Source organism: Neofelis nebulosa, chromosome 7 (genome assembly GCF_028018385.1).
Source record: "Neofelis nebulosa isolate mNeoNeb1 chromosome 7, mNeoNeb1.pri, whole genome shotgun sequence".
NCBI lineage: Eukaryota > Metazoa > Chordata > Mammalia > Carnivora > Felidae > Neofelis > Neofelis nebulosa.
In genome coordinates, this window is record NC_080788.1 from 40451221 (window position 1) to 40467826 (window position 16606).

Sequence of the window (16606 nt, forward strand, 5' to 3'; positions counted from 1 at the left end):
ATGACAGCAACTCAGGACACTGATTTGACCTCTCCGAGTCTAGGACAAGCCAAGAAGGGGTTATTGAGAATTCAAGCCCGGCAGGAGGGAGTTCCAGGACTTTGGGCCCAGGGGGCCCCCCCTTCTGTCCCTTTCCATGGCCAGTAGAAGCCCATCATTCCTGCCTTTCCTCACAATGAAATAGGTTTGGGGCTTTGGTGCATCTCCTGATCCTAAATTTCTTTGGTGTGCCCCCTGACCCTGAATTTCTCCATTACCCCTCATTGCTCACTCATATGCCTCAAGCTGTGCCTCTCAGACTCATCTTCCAATTGCTACTGCAGAGTAAGGAGTCCCTGGGCTGCACAAACCCCATCATTAGTAAATTTATCTGATCTCTGGAGGCCTGCACTTCTTTATTCATTTGCACCAAAGTTCATGTATGGTTAACACTCCTGATTGCAAGATTCCACAGCTGGTATTAAAAGAGAGACGTAGTTATTCTGCCATCCCAGCCCAATGCCAGAGGAACAAACAGCTGAGTGAGGCAAAGACTACCCTCTTTAAATCTCCTTCTCCTAGAACTTAGTAGATGGACTAGCTCATCATGCTGGACTCAACAGAAGATCATTTACTAATGAGTGGCCAAAAGAAAAGGTCTCTGAGGGCTAGCATGGGTATGCGTCTCATAAGAGGTGATACGTGCCTATATAGCTTCTGTAAAATTCTTACTGGTTGCCTCATATGTTCTCTGACATGAAACACCTAGAATCTTCTTTGTGACAGAAATGTTATTGAGAATTTTAACTTTCAGTTTGCCAGGTCATTTGTTAGGACCTGTGTTTTTAAAAAATCCCTAGGGGTGAGCAGGAGAGAGATAGGATTATCTATATCTTTTAGATGAGCTCAGAGAGTGACTGCCTGGGTTGGCTGGGCTAGACAGCAAGCAGAACTGGGGTCGGAACCCAGGTTACTTCAGCGTTCTCATTGTCCTGTTGGGTCTGCTACCCCAGGGCTCTGGGAGAAGCTGCTTCCTAACCCCTTCTACCTCCGGTCCACCCAAGCGCCAGAACTCTGCAGTCTAGAGAGACCAGTCTTGCAGCTAAACGTCCTAGCCTTTGGGTGGCAGGACCAGAAACCATGGAAAACCGAACCTTTGACAAGTTTGTGCAGCTTTTAGGGAATTATCTCGAAAATACACACTTGGACACGGTGGAGGAGGGCGCAGCAGAAAGATGGGGGTCAGAGCAAATCTCATGGCTTTGAGTGCTTCTCCGCAGCCCGGACCCACTTGACAGTCTGCTGGGTCTCCACTTCCCCAGTTCCCCAAGTCCGGGGCTGGCCCGCGGGCAGTGGGTACCGGGCAGTAGCCCGGGACGGCGCCTGCAGCTCGAGCCACAGTTCAAAGCGCAGGGGGCGCGTCCGCCGCTCAGCCGGGAATGTCCGGCCGCTTAAAGCGCTCGCCGGCTCTTTTGTTCCCCAGACCGGGCCTCCGGGGAGAGGGGCTGGGGGAGGGGACCGGGAGGGGAGGGAAGGGGGGCGGCGGGCAGAGGGAGGAGGGCGGGGCGGGCGCGGGCGGTGCGAGTGCGGAGCGCGCACCCCGGGCAAGCCTGACAGATCACCAGGGTGGGTGCAAGATGGCGCAAGCGTCGCTCCCCCTGCGCCCCCGGCGCTCCTAGGCAGGCATGTGGCCCCAGCCCGCCGCCGCCCGGGCTCGGCCCCGGCCGGAGCCCCGGCCCCGGCCCCGGCGCCGGCCCCGCGGGACGCTGTGAGCCGCCAGAGGCCCCGGAGCCGCGCGTCGCCGAGCCGAGCGGACCGAGAGCCCCATGGCTGCTCCGCGCGCCGCGCCCCCGCGCAGCCCGCCCGCGCCGCGCCGGCTCCGGCTCCTACTGCCGCTGCTGCTGCCGCTGCTGCTGCCCGCGCCGAGCGACGGTGAGCGCCCCGGGGGCCCGCGGACCGAGCCCCGGGAAGGGCGAGTAGGGAGTAGGTGGGCGCTAGGGGCGGACCTGGGAAGAGCTGCGCAGACCTGCCGGCGGACTCAGGGCCGGAGGGTCTTGCTGGAGAAGGGGAGCCGAGCGGGACGGGGCGGAGCCGGGGGAGAGGGCACTGAAGCCGGTGGCAGGGCAGGCAGGGGGATGCTGAGGACCCGGCTCTGGAAGAGACTGCGGTTCAGTGCGCTGCGGCTCCAGGACTCCGGCAGGACGCGAGCCCGGACCGATATGCGAGGAGCGCGGCAAAGCAGGAGCTAGGCGAGCGGGCTGAGTTGGGGAGAGGGGGAAACGAGCCACGGGGCACCGCAGGGCTGAGTCTGTCGGAGTGAGCGAGCCGGGTGGACCAGAGTAGCCCGAGGCTGCTGAGACCGAACGCAGCAGATCGGGCGGGGGGGGGGGGGGGGGGGGCGGAGGCGGGTCCGAGAGGGCACATCCTGGATTTAGAGCTGGGACTGGCACCGGGAGTGCTCAGCGGAGACCAAGGAAGGGGACGAAGCAGAGTCCCGGAGGGCCTCGCCAGGGGAGGGGGAGACCCAAGACAGACCCCGCGAGCCGAGGAAGGGGAAGGGGAGCTGACTGAGAGGGAACGAGAGGCGGGGACACCCACGTGCCCGCCCTTCCCCGGAGGGTGCCCAGGCGGAGCGCCCCTGTCCCCAGGCTCGGGGGTCTGCCCGCGTTACTGCTCAGAACTCCGTCATCGCCACCCTTTCCCTCTGTAGCTGTATGGGCCCATCTCACGGGAGAGGAGTGCAAGTCTAGTCCCTTCCCTTCCCACCCCGCACACTCAGCGGACACTCGTCCGGGCGGTGTTCTCTCTTCTCTCAGCTCCGGAGAAGAAAGATATCGCGTCCGCATCTACGAGAAGAAACTTTATCCCTCAACAGCTATACCGGGGTTGGGTTGGGGGCTGAGGCGGCTGAAACGCAGGACAGGGGGAGGGTTGGTAGGGGGTCGAAGGGGTGTAAACCCTCAAATGTCTTAAAATATTACATATCCCTGTGTTTGGGGGAATCGTCCGTAACCCCAGCCCCCCTCCTCCTTTCTCCCCACCCACTTTCCATCTCCCCCAACCAGGGAGGGCGCTGGTCTGTTGGGGAGGGGCCAGCTCCAGGATCGCTAGTTTCCTGGAAATGTGACGAGGGCTCTGTGGCTGCCCTTTCAGGCCAGGTGGGTTCATTCCTCCTGGAGTGAAGTTGTAACTGGTCTGGTAAGTGGCTCGTTGGAGAAGTTGGGGACTTGGCGTCACGCCTGGGATTGGAGCGTCTGTCCTTCCTGTCGGGATTCTCCTGATTCCCGGATCACCTTCTTCCCCTTCTCTTCTTCCAGCTGTGTTTTCTTCTACAGGAGTGGTGAGGTCGCTGAGAATAAAGGTTCTAGAAACCTCCCTGTTCCTGAATTTTGGGAAGTCTGAGTTGACGCTTGGTATCCCCTCAATTCTCCTTATGACAAAGGCAAAACAGCCAGAACAACCCAAACTCAGAGCATCCTAGGGGAGAAGCAGCCAGGCTGGGCCATAACCTAGCCTGTACCTGGTACCACATCCACACATCCTGCTCCCTGCCAGGCAGACCAGGCCTCAGATGGTTTTGCCAGCAAAAATAAGGAATGATTTATTACTGTCTCACTATACTTTTGCTTAGAACATCTACCTTTTCTCTCTCTTTTTTTTTTTAATCCTAAATGTTTATTTATTTTAAGAGAGAGAGAGAGAGAGAAAGCCAGGCAGGGGCACAGAGAGAGGAAGAGATTGAATCCCAAGCAGACTCCAAACTGTTGGCACAGAACTTAACATGGGGCTTGAACTCACAAACTATGAGATCATGACCAGAGCCAAAACCAAGAGTTGGAAATTTAATCACCTGAGCCACCCAGGCTCCCAGAACTTCATAGTGACTTTGAATCTGTTCATCTTGTTCAACAACTCTCTGATACAAGCCACATTGTGTTCCTGGTTTATTTTTTCTTAAGTGTTTATTTATTTATTTATTTGGGGGGTGGGGAGGGACAGAGAGAATCCCAAGCAGGCTCCACACTGTCAGCGCAGAGCCCGATGTGGGGCTTGATCTCAGGAACCCACTGAGATCAGACCTGAGCTGAAATCAAGAGTTGGCCACTTAACTGATTGAGCAACCCAGGGGCCCCTATGTTCCTGACTTAAACAGATGAGGAATGGGAAGCTAGGACAGGTTGAACACTTTACCTAAGGTCACACCCTGCAAGTCTGTGAGGCTTCAGCGTTTAGCCAAAGTGACTGCAAAAGAGGCAGCAGTTGTGTTGCAATCGGTCTTACTTTTGGATCTCAGATTTGTAACTGTTAATTGTGACACCGTGGACAAGTTGCTTAATATCTCTGGACATCAGTTCCTTATCTGTAAAAGAGGGAATGGTACAAATAATCTCTCTCCCTCTCTCTGAGATGGTCTGCTGACTGAGTAAAATACTGCATGAGACGGCACTTTGTAATGCATAAAGTAAGTTCTGTATATAATAGAGATTTCTGTTAGCGTTACAGAAAGGTGGGGTGGGTGTGCAGATCCAGGGAACTCGGAACACCTGTGTATGGAGTTCTCCCTGCCTGTTCATTCGACACTGACCTCTCCTTTTCCTCTCATCTTCCCGGCCCGATACAGGTCTTGGCCACTCTGCTGAACTGGCATTTGCTGTGGAACCAAGCGATGATGTTGCAGTCCCTGGGCAGCCTATAGTGCTGGGCTGCAGAGTGGAGGGGACTCCTCCAGTGCGAATCACCTGGAGGAAGAATGGGGTGGAGCTGCTGGAGAGTACCCACTCCACCTTGCTGGCCAATGGGTCCCTGATGATCCATCACTTCCGGCTGGATCGGGGAGGCAGCCCTTCAGACGAGGGTGACTATGAGTGTGTGGCTCAGAACCGCTTTGGGCTGGTGGTCAGCCGGAAGGCTCGAATCCAGGCTGCAAGTAAGTGGACACCCTTTACTGTTCTTTCCCAGACTGGGTATCCAGGGTCAGCCTAGGGGTTGGGGGCAGGGGAGCAGTACTGTCAGCCTTGTGGAGGACGGATTTCTTAGCGTGGGTCAGTTAAAAGGTACATAGTAATCATTCGTGGTGGTAGAATTATATCACATATTCTTTTAATTGATTGGAATGTAATTTGACAAGAATGTAGCCAAACACTGTTGCTGGGAGAGGGAGAGAAAGAGGGTGAGCCTTAGCCAATTCTTGGGCTGGTGTGCCTTACCTTCCCGTATACTGTGAGCACCCAGGCCATTGAGTAGGATTCTCGTGTTTAAAGAAACAATAGTTGGGGCGCCTGGGTGGCTCAGTCAATTCAAGCATCTGTCCGACTTTGGCTCAGGTCATGATCTCACAGTTAGTAAGTTCGAGCCCCACGTGGGGCTCTGTGCTGACAGCTCGGAGCCTGGAGCCTGCTTCAGATTCTGTGTCTCCCTCTCTCTCTGCTTCTTCCCAGCTTGCACTCTGTCTCTCTCTCTCTCTAAAAAGTAAGTAAACACTAAAAAAAAGATTTAAAAAAAAAAGAAAAAAGAAACAATAGTCATACTTTATGGGTGATTTAAGAGAATTTTGAAGGGTGACTTAGCTACATGCCATTTTTAATTATGTGCTGACTTTCAAATCTTTTGGGTAGGATAAGACTCACTATACAGTAGTGATATTCTGAAGCTTGTCCACAATTTGTTTTGCAAAAAAAAATATGGCAGAATAATTTCAGGGTCACCACAATGATGACGTCACTCCCATTCACCTTCGTGCTAATGTACTTGGTTTTTTTTTTTCAATTTCAGCTTTATTGAGGTATAACTGACAATAGAATTTTAAGAGATTCAAAGCATACATTGTGGCGACTTGCTATCTGATGTGTTTTGGATGGAGGGAAAAGGCCAGGCAAGGTGTTTCTGTTCTAGAATTGTGCTCGGGGGGCGCCTGGGTGGCTCAGTCGGTTGAGCGGCCGACTTCGGCTCAGGTCATGATCTCACGGTCCGTGAGTTCAGGCCCCGCGTCGGGCTCTGTGCTGACAGCTCAGAGCCTGGAGCCTGTTCCAGATTCTGTGTCTCCCTCTCTCTGACCCTCCCCCGTTCATGTTCTGTCTCTCTCTGTCTCAAAAATAAATAAAACATTAAAAAAAAATTAAAAAAAAAAATAGAATTGTGCTCGGCTTGCACTGACGGACCACCAGTTGTGATGAAGTGATGGCTGTGCTCTGCTGCCCCGTTCTGCAAAAATTCTGTTGTTCTTTGTGCACACTTGTGGGTGTGTAACCCAGACTTACCTATGGATCTGGTGGGTGGCAGGCTGGGGGGGTGGGGGCGGGGCGGTCCTGGCTGAGAACTGCTGCTCTTGAGAGAGGGCAAAAGTTTTAGAAGTGGTGAGTGTTCTCTGCCCCATAACTTCATACATCTAGGGGAGGGGGTGTCCACTAAAGAGGCTGCTTAAAGAGGCAACCCTTTAAAGGTGCTGGTAATAATTCTAGGTAACACTTAGCAAGCACTTGCTGTGTGCTGAGCTCCCTGCCTCAGTGTTTTTACATAAATGATCTCATTCAGTCATCATCGTGGCCCAGGGAGATAGGCAGTTTTTGCCCCCCTTTTACAGGTGACAGCACTGAGACTTAGAGGGATTCCATGACACTGCAGTAGGCCAAGGAGCCGGACTGCAGTCTAGGCTGCCTGAACCCTCCCCCCTCCCCCTGACTCCTGTGGCATGTTGCCTCTTCCCTGGCTGATGGCTGCCGAGTTTCTCCCTGGCTCTGAGGGCATGTGCACAGTTGCTGGGAATGACTGGTGAGTGATGAATCGTTCTGAGGCAGGAGCCCTCTCATTGAGTTTAAGATGCCCCTTTGTTCTAAAGAAGGCTGATCCAGGCCCCCATATGGAGCTCTCTGGACCTTGAGACGGAATCACTTCTGGCTCAGTGACCCCGCAACCCCAGCCCTCGGTGGTGTAGGGAAGGCTGGCACATCCCCTGAGCAGATGGCTGGGTGTGAGGAAGAGAAGCGTGGACGTGGACACAGGGGTGGGGCCCCCGGGAAGATTTGCCCATGAGAGAAAGGAGATTTCTCAGGGTGATGACCCCCACACTCTCCCTGGCTTGTGTCAACACTGGCCTCTGCATCGCTGGCCTAGAATTCTGGGAGATAAATCCCAGGTGTTTATATATAGCTAATTGTAAATGTGCTTTTCTATAAATGGTAATACCTTCAAGATGTTTGGTTTCCTTAAACTCCCACAGTATCAGAAACTGAGCTGTGGCTCTAGCTGGGGGAGGGGCCGGTGGGTGAGGTCAGCCTAGTTAATCCTTTGGGGTCCTGGGGACAGCTGGGGGGTTGCCTCCAGGCTCTGGCAGTCTGATGCGGCCTCCCTCTCCGCCCCCCCCTCCCCGCAAGGCTTGTGACCCCGTGGGGGAATGCTTGGATACCAAGCAACCGGGTGGCTGGATCTCCTTTTCTCACTTCACAAGCTGATGTCCCTAGAAACCTCCAAAGCTGATTAGCTGCCTGAGTTTTCTCCTTTGGTAATAACTCCCTGCCCATGTGCCTGCAGGCACTGCAGATGTTGTGTGACATGGGAGGGTGCCTTGCTGAAAGGTGTGAGGAGCCCTCTGGAGCCCCCTGCTTCTCCTGCCTGCTCCCTGGGGGCTGATGGGGAGGGGCCATGCTAAGCGAGGCTCACAGACACAGTCCGCACAGCCCCAGCGGATTAGCCTGTCAGGGCAGATAGGGGTCCAGGTCTGTGGGGGCAGCACTGGGGGGCATCTGACCTTTGGGCCAAAGGCGACAGCTAGGAACGCCCCCTCTTCCATCCCAGTGCTCTCAGATGGTGTCATTCAAAGATGGCCTGACCAGGGTGGACAACACCGCAGGCTGATCCCTTGAGTGCTTCAGGTCCAAATACCTCCTCCTTTTCAGGATGGAGTGGCTCAGGGCCCTGAGAGTATTCATGAGTCCAGCATGTCTGGGTTCTCTGCCTTGCAGTTCCATGTGCTTACAGTCTGGAGGCTGCAAATTAAGACATTTGTTAGTAATAAGACAGACCCTGGACGAGTTAACCTCTCTGGGGCTCAGTTTACTCACCTGTGAAATGTGCATTTAATCCTACTCTGTGGGATGATTGTAAGGACTAACACACCCCACTATTTGCCTGGCCCATAGGAGGCTCTCAGTAATGGGAGCCAATACTGTAGTCTTCATTTAAAGGCGATTTACCGACATCACCAACAAGAGCAAACTGCCTGACTCTGCGCCCAGCCCCCAGCTTTCTCCCTCACTGGGATTCAGTTAGGAGGTACTCCAGGGAAATCTACCAGGGAGTGGAATTATTGGAGCCAGAGTGCAACTTGTTCTGTTTTAACTCCTTCCTGGTAAGGCCTGGGGATTCTCCCAAACCTCAGAGTGTGGGCCTCAGAGTGCGGGCTGAAGCTGGGTTGGCCTGTGAGACCCTCTGCCATCCCTCTGGAGGGCTCTGGGGAAGGCATGTGCATCACCTGACCCAGTGGGAATATGTGCATTGGCTCTCACCTGTTGAGGTCTGTGCCCCTGGATGACCCCAAAGTGGGATGGGCTATGGGGAGTCCAGGCGGCTCAGTCCATGGAGTATGCTCTTGATCTTGGGGGTGTGAGTTCGAGCCGCACGTTGGGTGTAGAGATATTTTAAAAATAAAGTATTTTTTTAAAAAGAGAGAGATAAATGGGCTAGATACAAGGAGGGGAGATGATTGGAGCACCCACCCCGCACTGATATTCTCAGTCCCTGCCTTCACTTCCTGGTCTCAGGTCCCTTGGAGAATTGGAGCAAAGATCTATATGATCTAGACCAGGACTTCTCAAATCTTACTCTGCCCATGAAGTACCCAAGGAACTTGGTAAAATTCATATTTTGAGTCAGTAGGTCTAAGCCAAGGCCTGGGGTTCTGCATTTCTAACAAGAGCCCAGATGAAGCCGACTGACACTGCCAGTCCAAGGTGCTAGAGCAGAGCCCACCCCCAGGTCATGATCACTGCGGGGGAGGGGGCGGGTATGTGGGTGGCACAACAGTTGGGAGAACACGGGTGCAGGGCCAGACTTTGAACCCCAGCTCTGCCACTCACTGATGAATTACTGACCCTCTTGAGCCTTTGTTTTTTGTTTTTTGTTTTTTTAATTTTTTTTTCAACTTTTTTTTTTTAATTTACTTTTGGGACAGAGAGAGACAGAGCATGAACGGGGGAGGGGCAGAGAGAGAGGGAGACACAGAATCGGAAACAGGCTCCAGGCTCCGAGCCATCAGCCCAGAGCCTGACGCGGGGCTCGAACTCACAGACCGCGAGATCGTGACCTGGCTGAAGTCGGACGCTTAACCGACTGCGCCACCCAGGCGCCCCCCCTCTTGAGCCTTTGTGCCCTCATCTGACAAAATGGTCACAATCTCATCAGCCTATCAGGGCTACTGGAGGATCAAATGAGGTGATGGATATAAACCTCTGGCACAGGGCCTGACACCTAGAAAGTGATCATCAAGTAGTACTGTTAGTGCTAGGTAAGTGACCACTAATTTAGGGTGTGGCCCAGCCTATCTCCATGGTGGCCAGGTTCTCAAAGAGCCAGGATGGCCTCCCTCCCAGCCTGGGGCTGTTCAGCCTGGGTGGGCCCAGCGGTGGTTGTGAGGGTGGGCCGTGGAAGCAAATATACCCCAACTGGACGGACTTGGGCAAGTCACTTAACCTCTGGGAGTCTTTATTTTATAGATATAATATATACTTTTTTATCTTTTTAAATTCCAACACAAGTTGTTTACACCCCACTTCTTATTTTATTTTTTTTTAACGGTTTTATTCATTTTTGAGAGACAGAGTGCAAGAAGGGGAGGGGCAGAGAGAGAGAGGGAGACACAGAATCTGAAGCAGGCTCCAGGCTCTGAGCTATCAGCACAGAGCCCGACGCGGGGCTTGAACCCATGAACCATGAGATCATGACCTGAGCCAAAGTCAGATGCTTAACTGACTGAGCCACCCAGCCTTCTCTCCACTTTTTTTTTAAGTTTATATATTTATTTTTTAGAAATCTCTACACCCAACATGGGGCTCAAACTCATGACCTGGAGATCAAGAGTATCATGCTCTACCAATTAAGCCGGCCAGGTGCCCCCTTAACCTCTCAGAGTCTTTATTTTTTTTAATATTTATTTATTTAGGGTGGATGGAAGCAACAGGGGCAGAGAGAAGGAGAGAGAGAATCCAAAGCGGGCTCCGTGCTGTCAGCACAGAGCCTGACATGGGACTCAATGCCACGAACTGTGAGATCGTGACCTGAGCCAAAATCTAGAGTCAGAGGCTTAACCTACTGAGCCACCCGGGCAACCCCCTCTCACGGTCTTTAAAATAGGGGAAATAGTGCTTACCAAGGAGGAATGTTGTGAGGATTACCCATGTTAGTATGGGTAAAGAACTTAGCACAGTGCAGGGCACCTAGAAAATGTTCCTTAAATGTTTACATTGTGATTCTGAGAAATGAGAAGTTCTGGGGTGCCTGGGTGGCTCAGTCAGTTAAGCGTCCGACTTCCACTCGGGTCATGATCTTGAGGTTCATGAGCTCGATCCTGGCACCGGACCATCTGCTGTCAACATAGAGCCCACTGTGGATTGTCTGTTCCCCTCCGCCCACCCCACCCCCCACACACTACTGTACTGTACATTTAAAAATCGTTTAAATTACTAAAAATAAAAATATTAAATGAGAAGAAGAAATGCGAAGTTCTAAGCTCCTCTAGTTGTGGTGATTCCAGGAAGGCCCCCGGTTTAGCCCAGACTCCTAGAAAGAGGCTGTGGGGGGTGGCAAGAGAGAGAAAGTCCAAGTCTAGGTTCCTGCTGCCTCCATCTCAGGGAGGCACTTACTTCTCAGGCCCCCAGGTACCTACTTCTAAAGTCCGATTCATTCTCAACCAGGCTGAGGGAAAGTGGTTTAACCAGCTACTCTGGAACCCTCTTTCAGCAGCAAGATCCACCATTGTGTGCATCTGGGGAAGGGTCAGAGTCTAGATCTGTGGAGCCAGGTTGTGGGGGCAGGGGGTGGGAGAACTATGGGCTGGAGCTACTGGGGAGTACAGCTTATGCGGGGAGGTGGGGCTCAGTGTATTTAGGGGAGGGGACCCTGGAGTGTTTCTGGGGAGGGCAGTGGCTGTGGAGGGAAGTGGTTTCTGGCACAGTGGCAGGTAACCTCAGAGGCCTGTGTCACCTGGAGGCTGTATGCTCGGACCTGAGGTATGGAACCCAAGCTTTTTCTCCTCCTTGAAGGGCAGCTCAGCTGAGGCAGCCCTGAGGAAGCCTCCCCACTGCCTCTCAAACACAGACATCTGCCCACCTGGTAGAGCAGGACCAGGTGTTGCTGAAACGTCACTGGTGTGATGAGGAGATGAATGACAATGACTAGGCCTGCTCTGGTACAATGCCAGGCAGCTCGCCCATAACCATGCCAGAGGTCGTTGCAAATGGCCAAAAGTCAGGCCCTTTTACACACCCGTCAGCACTCCACACTGACACTCCTCTGACTCTCCTAAGAAGCTGTGAGGTGTGATGGGAAGGCCCTTGCCCGGACACCAGGAGTCCTGTGTGGCTCTGGGCAATCACTCACCCTCTCTGGGGTTTGTTTTTCTCATTGTAGAGTTGAGTGGTTGGACTCAGGTTCATCTCAGCTCTAAGGTGTTAAGGCTTCCTTGCCATGCATGCAGCCGGTCCTTGGGACACACTTGCCTCTGCTGGGCCTTTTCCCGGACCATTCTTGCCCCTGTTTGTCCCTTACCCAACCCCTCCCCAAAGACCACTTAGCTTACAGTAATTCTTCTTCCCCCTCCTAAGGCGGCGGGGGGGCAGAGGGGGGAGCGGTGGCAGCACAGTATTTGCGGTCTGTGGCATTCAGGCCCAACCTCCCTTTCAGTGATGGCTGCTTACATTGTTAAGTAACTGTTTTGGGGCTGGGTATTCCATCTGTCTCCTCGACTAGATTTTAAGCTCCTAAAGGGCTTCTCTTTTGTATTTCTCACGTCCCCTGCCTGTGGAGCTTGGTAAAAACTAAATGGACATGTGGCTCTCCGGGTGGAAAGCTCTGTCTCTCTTGTTTCTCTTGCCGCTTCTCTTTTGCTTTCTCCCTCTCTCTCTGTCTCTTCTGGCTTTGTAATTGATAGCATAGCTCAAAGGAACAGAAGCTTGTGAACAGGGCGGATCGGCAGGGGAATATAACACACTCAGGGCACGATCAGGGGGTGGTTGCTGCTGCATGTTTATCTCCAGAGGAGCTGAGACTCTTCCTCGCCAGATGGGGCATGAAGCAGAGACCATACTGCTCGGTACCCTTCATGCCTGGGTCTCGGGGTCTCCTGCCTTGGACTTTATTCCCTGGCAGGATGAGGCCCCTGTCCCTAGCCACACTGGCCCCAGCTGAGGGGGGAGGGCCCCGCTCACCCCCACCCGCAGGACTTGAATGTGGAAGTCGAATGCTTCTGGTTCCCACACCTTGGCTCCACTGTCGCAGGCAGCCAGCTGGCCCCTTGAACACAATGTGCAAATCTCCTCTGTTCCTGTTCCCGGCATTGTCCGTGGCCGGGCGCCTTGGCTGGGAATGCAGGCCGGTGAATAGGAGAGGCATTTGCAGCCTGCAAATGAAACAGGCCCCCAGCCCCCCTTAACCCCCTGTCCCCTCCCCACCCCCAGGGAGAAAGGACTTTTTCACTCCTGGATTTCTTGTATTGCCTTTCCCTCTCCTCTCTAGAGTCCCTGCGGGTGTGTGTGTGTGTGTGTGTGTCCATGTAAGAGAGAGAGAGAGAGAGAGAGAGAGAGAGAGAGAGAGAGACTTTTCATAGCAGCTTGAAGGCTGTTCTACACAGCCTTCAAAAAATTAGAATGGAACAGAAGGGCACCCAGGATGGAAAACCAAAGAGCTCACTGTTGTCTTTGTTTAAACAGGACCAAGTGATTCCAAAAGTGTCTGCCTTGTGTAAATAACCTATGGCACCCTAAGATTCTCTGGCCATAGCCTTGTTGCAATAAGGAATGTAGACATCAGTAGTGTGTGTGTGTGTGTGTGTGTGTGTGGCCACCTGGAGCTGTGTGGGTACTTGAGCATACAGGTGCGTGCCTGAAGGATGTGCATGGGGCCCAAGATTGGCGTCTGTCTCTTCTCTAAGGGCTTTGCTGTGGGAATCCCACTTCCCTTGGACATTGTGGCCAGACTGGAAGGCGAGAGTGGACAGGACAGGACAGGTGCAGGGCAGGAGGTAGTGGTAGCCAATTTGTAGGTCCTGTGAAGACTGATACTTACCCAGCTGACTGAAGTGAGAGAAGAGGGAGGCAAGTCCTGGGTCATTGGTGGAGGGTGAGGGCTTACCTTATGGGCATGCGGTCACAGCTATAGCACCTTGGGAGCCTACACCGTGCTCTTATTTATTCATTAGGTAGGTGCCAGCAATCTGGCTGTGATAGAGCCTGCTGGCCTGTGCTGCTCCTTACCCCCACAAAGCACTGCTCTTTGATTTCTGGGCTTGTTCCCCTGGCCCCCAGCTTTGTCCAGCCTGCTCCAAGAAATGCTCGCTCTTTGTGATGGCCCTCAAATATAAGGAAAGGACAGAAAACAGATGGGAGCAGCCCCAGTGGCTTCCTGAGGAGGGGTGCCTGGACATGTGATATCGGGACCAGTGAAGGTGGGAAGGCAGGGGTTGAGCAAAGGTGGTTGGCCAGACCCCAGGCCCCAGGGAGATGGAGGGAGTTGGAGAGTATAGGCTTAATAGCAGCCAGACAGCCACCTGATTCAGGCCCAGGGAGGGAAATTGGATGCCAAGGGCTCACATCCCAGCTTCTCCCACCCACTTTTGTCTATCTCATCTCTGGATCTTGGTTCAGTGCCCTTTGACACTCTTCCACAAACTGCCCTCCACCTCTGCCTTCTTGTGAGGCCACGCCTAGGGTCTTTGTCTTTATCACCCCTCAGCCCTTGCTTCTTCTGCCCTGTCCTTTCTCCAACTCCTCTCTCTATTGTTCTGTCCTTCTTCCTGCCTCTTTCTCCAATTGTGGCAATTCCTGTGTCCACCATCCCCTGCTGTGCTGGGAGAGAGATCCCTCTGTTTCGGCAGCAAAAGTAGGTGAGCGCAGGCCTGGGCACAGAACAAAGATAGGAAGAGGAGAGGCTGAGAGGATGAGATTCGAAGATGACCCCAAAGGAAAGGGTCCATGGCCTCCCCAGCAAGCCAGAGCCCCCCTGGGGGCAGACCTTCCCTGGGAGGAATCTGAGAACACTGGCCCCTGCTTGGGGCCTGTCTCTGAGCCCGGACACTGACCACGGTGGGTGGTGGGGGCAGCCCTAGGCTGCTCTCTGGAATGCTGGTGTTGGGTTGCAGTGCAGATGCGAGCAGTGATAATGGGCAGGAACTGGACTTTCTGGTCTGGCTGCTGCCCCAAGGCCATTGGAATGTGAGGGGGGACTAGCAAGAGGCTCCAGGGCCCTAGGGTGGGCAGACGGAGACCAGACCACCTAAATGGAGAGGAGGGGCAGACCACCGTGAGAGAGAACCAATCCTAGCTCTTTCACTGAGTTGCAGGCTACAGCAAAAGAACCCTTAAATTCCCAGCCTGGCTAGGACCTTGGCGGGCTTCCCAGCCTCCAGTGGGATCACAGGCATCCAGAGCAGTAAGACAAACTCTGGAGCTCATCTAGTCCAACCTTGTCATTTTACAGACTTGAAAACTGAGTCCCCATGGAGGTAACCTGCCCAAGGACATGGCTCGTCCTCCAGCCTGGGCAGGTTAGAGGACCTCTTGGGTGTGTCATACCTCTCGCCTTCCCAGGTGCCTCTCTAGTTGGGGAAGGGAGGGATCTTTTTATATGCTCCTCCCCAAGGGAAAACTGGTACACATATATGTATATTTCTGTTTTTCTTGCGTCCTGCCCTGCCCCAGGGGCAGTTGTAATTCTGGATGTGAGCATTAACCAGCAAACCTTGGGTGTGGGCTCCTGACATCCATGGTGTATTTCAGGGGCCTCCAGGTTTCCAAAGCACATTGGGCGCTGAGCTGAGTGATTTGAGGGCTACCTATGTGCTGGCACTTGTGGTGAACTAACTAGTAGAAGTATTGCTAGTAATTTGGGGGCTGTGCTGTCCTGAGTCCTTTATGTGTTAACTTACTTAATTCCCACAACATTTGCATTAATAGGTATTACTAGTCCTATTTTACAGATGAGTAAACAGAAGGCCAGAATGGTTAATTAACTTGCTCAAGGGCACACAGTAAGTAAGGAAGCTGGGATTTAAACCCAGGTCTCCCTGACCCAAAGTTCAATGGCCTGAGGATCCTTAGAAGGGACTAGAGTCCCTTGAGAACATAATCAGAATTAATGCCTCAGAAATAGAGCTGGGTACTAGGGCACATACAGGGTGGAGGCAAGGAGTGTTGGGAGCAGAGAACAGCTTTGAACCCTGGCCAAAGTGGGAGCCACTTCCAGGTGGGCCAGGCGGGGCTCCATGCCCCCCACCCCCAGTGGCTGCTGGGGGCCCATGGTGTGGTGGGCCAGTTAGGCTGTGAGGCTCTGTTGCCCCAGATTGTCTGGGGCAGGGTGCAGGGTGCAGGGTACAGGTTCCTGCAGGGAAAGGAAGTTGGGAGGGTGCTGGGGCTGCTGGAGGTGGAGGTGGGAATTGCCTCTTCCCGAGGAGGAAAGACAAGTTACCCTCCCCCGTGGGGCCCCCTCAGCTCCCTTTCCCTTTCTTGTTTCCGCATAATGACGCTGATTGCTCCACATCTGTCATAATTACTCTTTGTTTGAAAATTCAGAACAAATCACAGGAGAGGAACTGGTGTGGCTAGAGAAGGATCTGTCTCCCCAGGGGTCCTGTTGGAGGGGGGGGAGGAGGAGTAGAGAAGAGCCATAATCAGCCTCCAGGAGCCAGGCTGCTGATTGTCCTTGTGCTGTCCCCTTGCTTGGGCAAGGTGGCCTAAAGCCTCATGGAGTTCCACGCCATCCCGCTCCCCAACCCAAGGCTTCGGCCCCTGCCTGCTGTGGTGGCTGGGGGAATCTGCCCCCACCCCAGCCGGAAGGAGGGGTCTGCGTTTGGGCCCCTGCCCTCCTGGCCTGAGGGACAATGGGTTGGATGGCAGGCTTTCCGTGGCAGGCTTCTTGGTAACCCGAGCAGCACAGCAGGAGGGGCAGGCTGTGCCAGCTAGAAGGGTGCAGGGGACCTTACAGGCAAGGGGAGTGGGACAGTTGTTGCTGGGGTCCTTGGATCAGGGCGGGCAGGTCTTGGGGTGACAGCCAGGAACAGGGGACGGGTACTTCCAGGAAGCACAAAGCCAGATCCTCTTGGGAATCCAGCAGCGGCCCTGGGCACTCAATGCTTCCTCATAACAACTCTCTGGCAACCTGGCTTCTGCTGATTTCTGGTTCCTGCTCCTCCTCCCCAGCCTATAGGCTCTTGGTTTGGGGAGGCTGGTAACTCCTGGGGCATGTGCTCTGGCCTGTGGCCCTGCCTGTCATGGGCATGTCCTTTCCCAACCTAGCCCCTTCCCACCTGGGATTGTGCCTGCCAAAGACTGCACAATTTTGTGGGGAGAAGTCAAGGACAACCTAGAATTCGTCCCCAGACCCTGCCTGTAATAAAACTCCACTTGCTCTCCACCATGGGACCATG

The 16606-nt window shown here is 53.7% G+C and overlaps 1 protein-coding gene across 5 annotated transcripts in view; it reads left to right on the forward strand.

The window, feature by feature from the left end:
- The first annotated feature begins 1575 nt into the window (after nucleotides 1-1575).
- Nucleotides 1576-16606, forward strand: part of IGDCC3 (immunoglobulin superfamily DCC subclass member 3) — a 42896-nt gene continuing 27865 nt past the window's right edge. For 3 of the 5 annotated variants that reach the window (XR_009264054.1, XM_058737353.1, XM_058737354.1), the window contains exons 1-2: nucleotides 1579-1911; nucleotides 4601-4906. Coding sequence is in view for 4 of the 5 variants with exons in the window: in XM_058737353.1 (XP_058593336.1) it covers nucleotides 1806-1911; nucleotides 4601-4906 (412 nt within the window). In the remaining variant the exon portion in view is untranslated. Of the gene's footprint in view, nucleotides 1912-3961; nucleotides 4442-4600; nucleotides 4907-16606 lie in introns of those variants that run through there. The other 2 variants (XM_058737355.1, XM_058737356.1) reach the window with 2 other exon arrangements.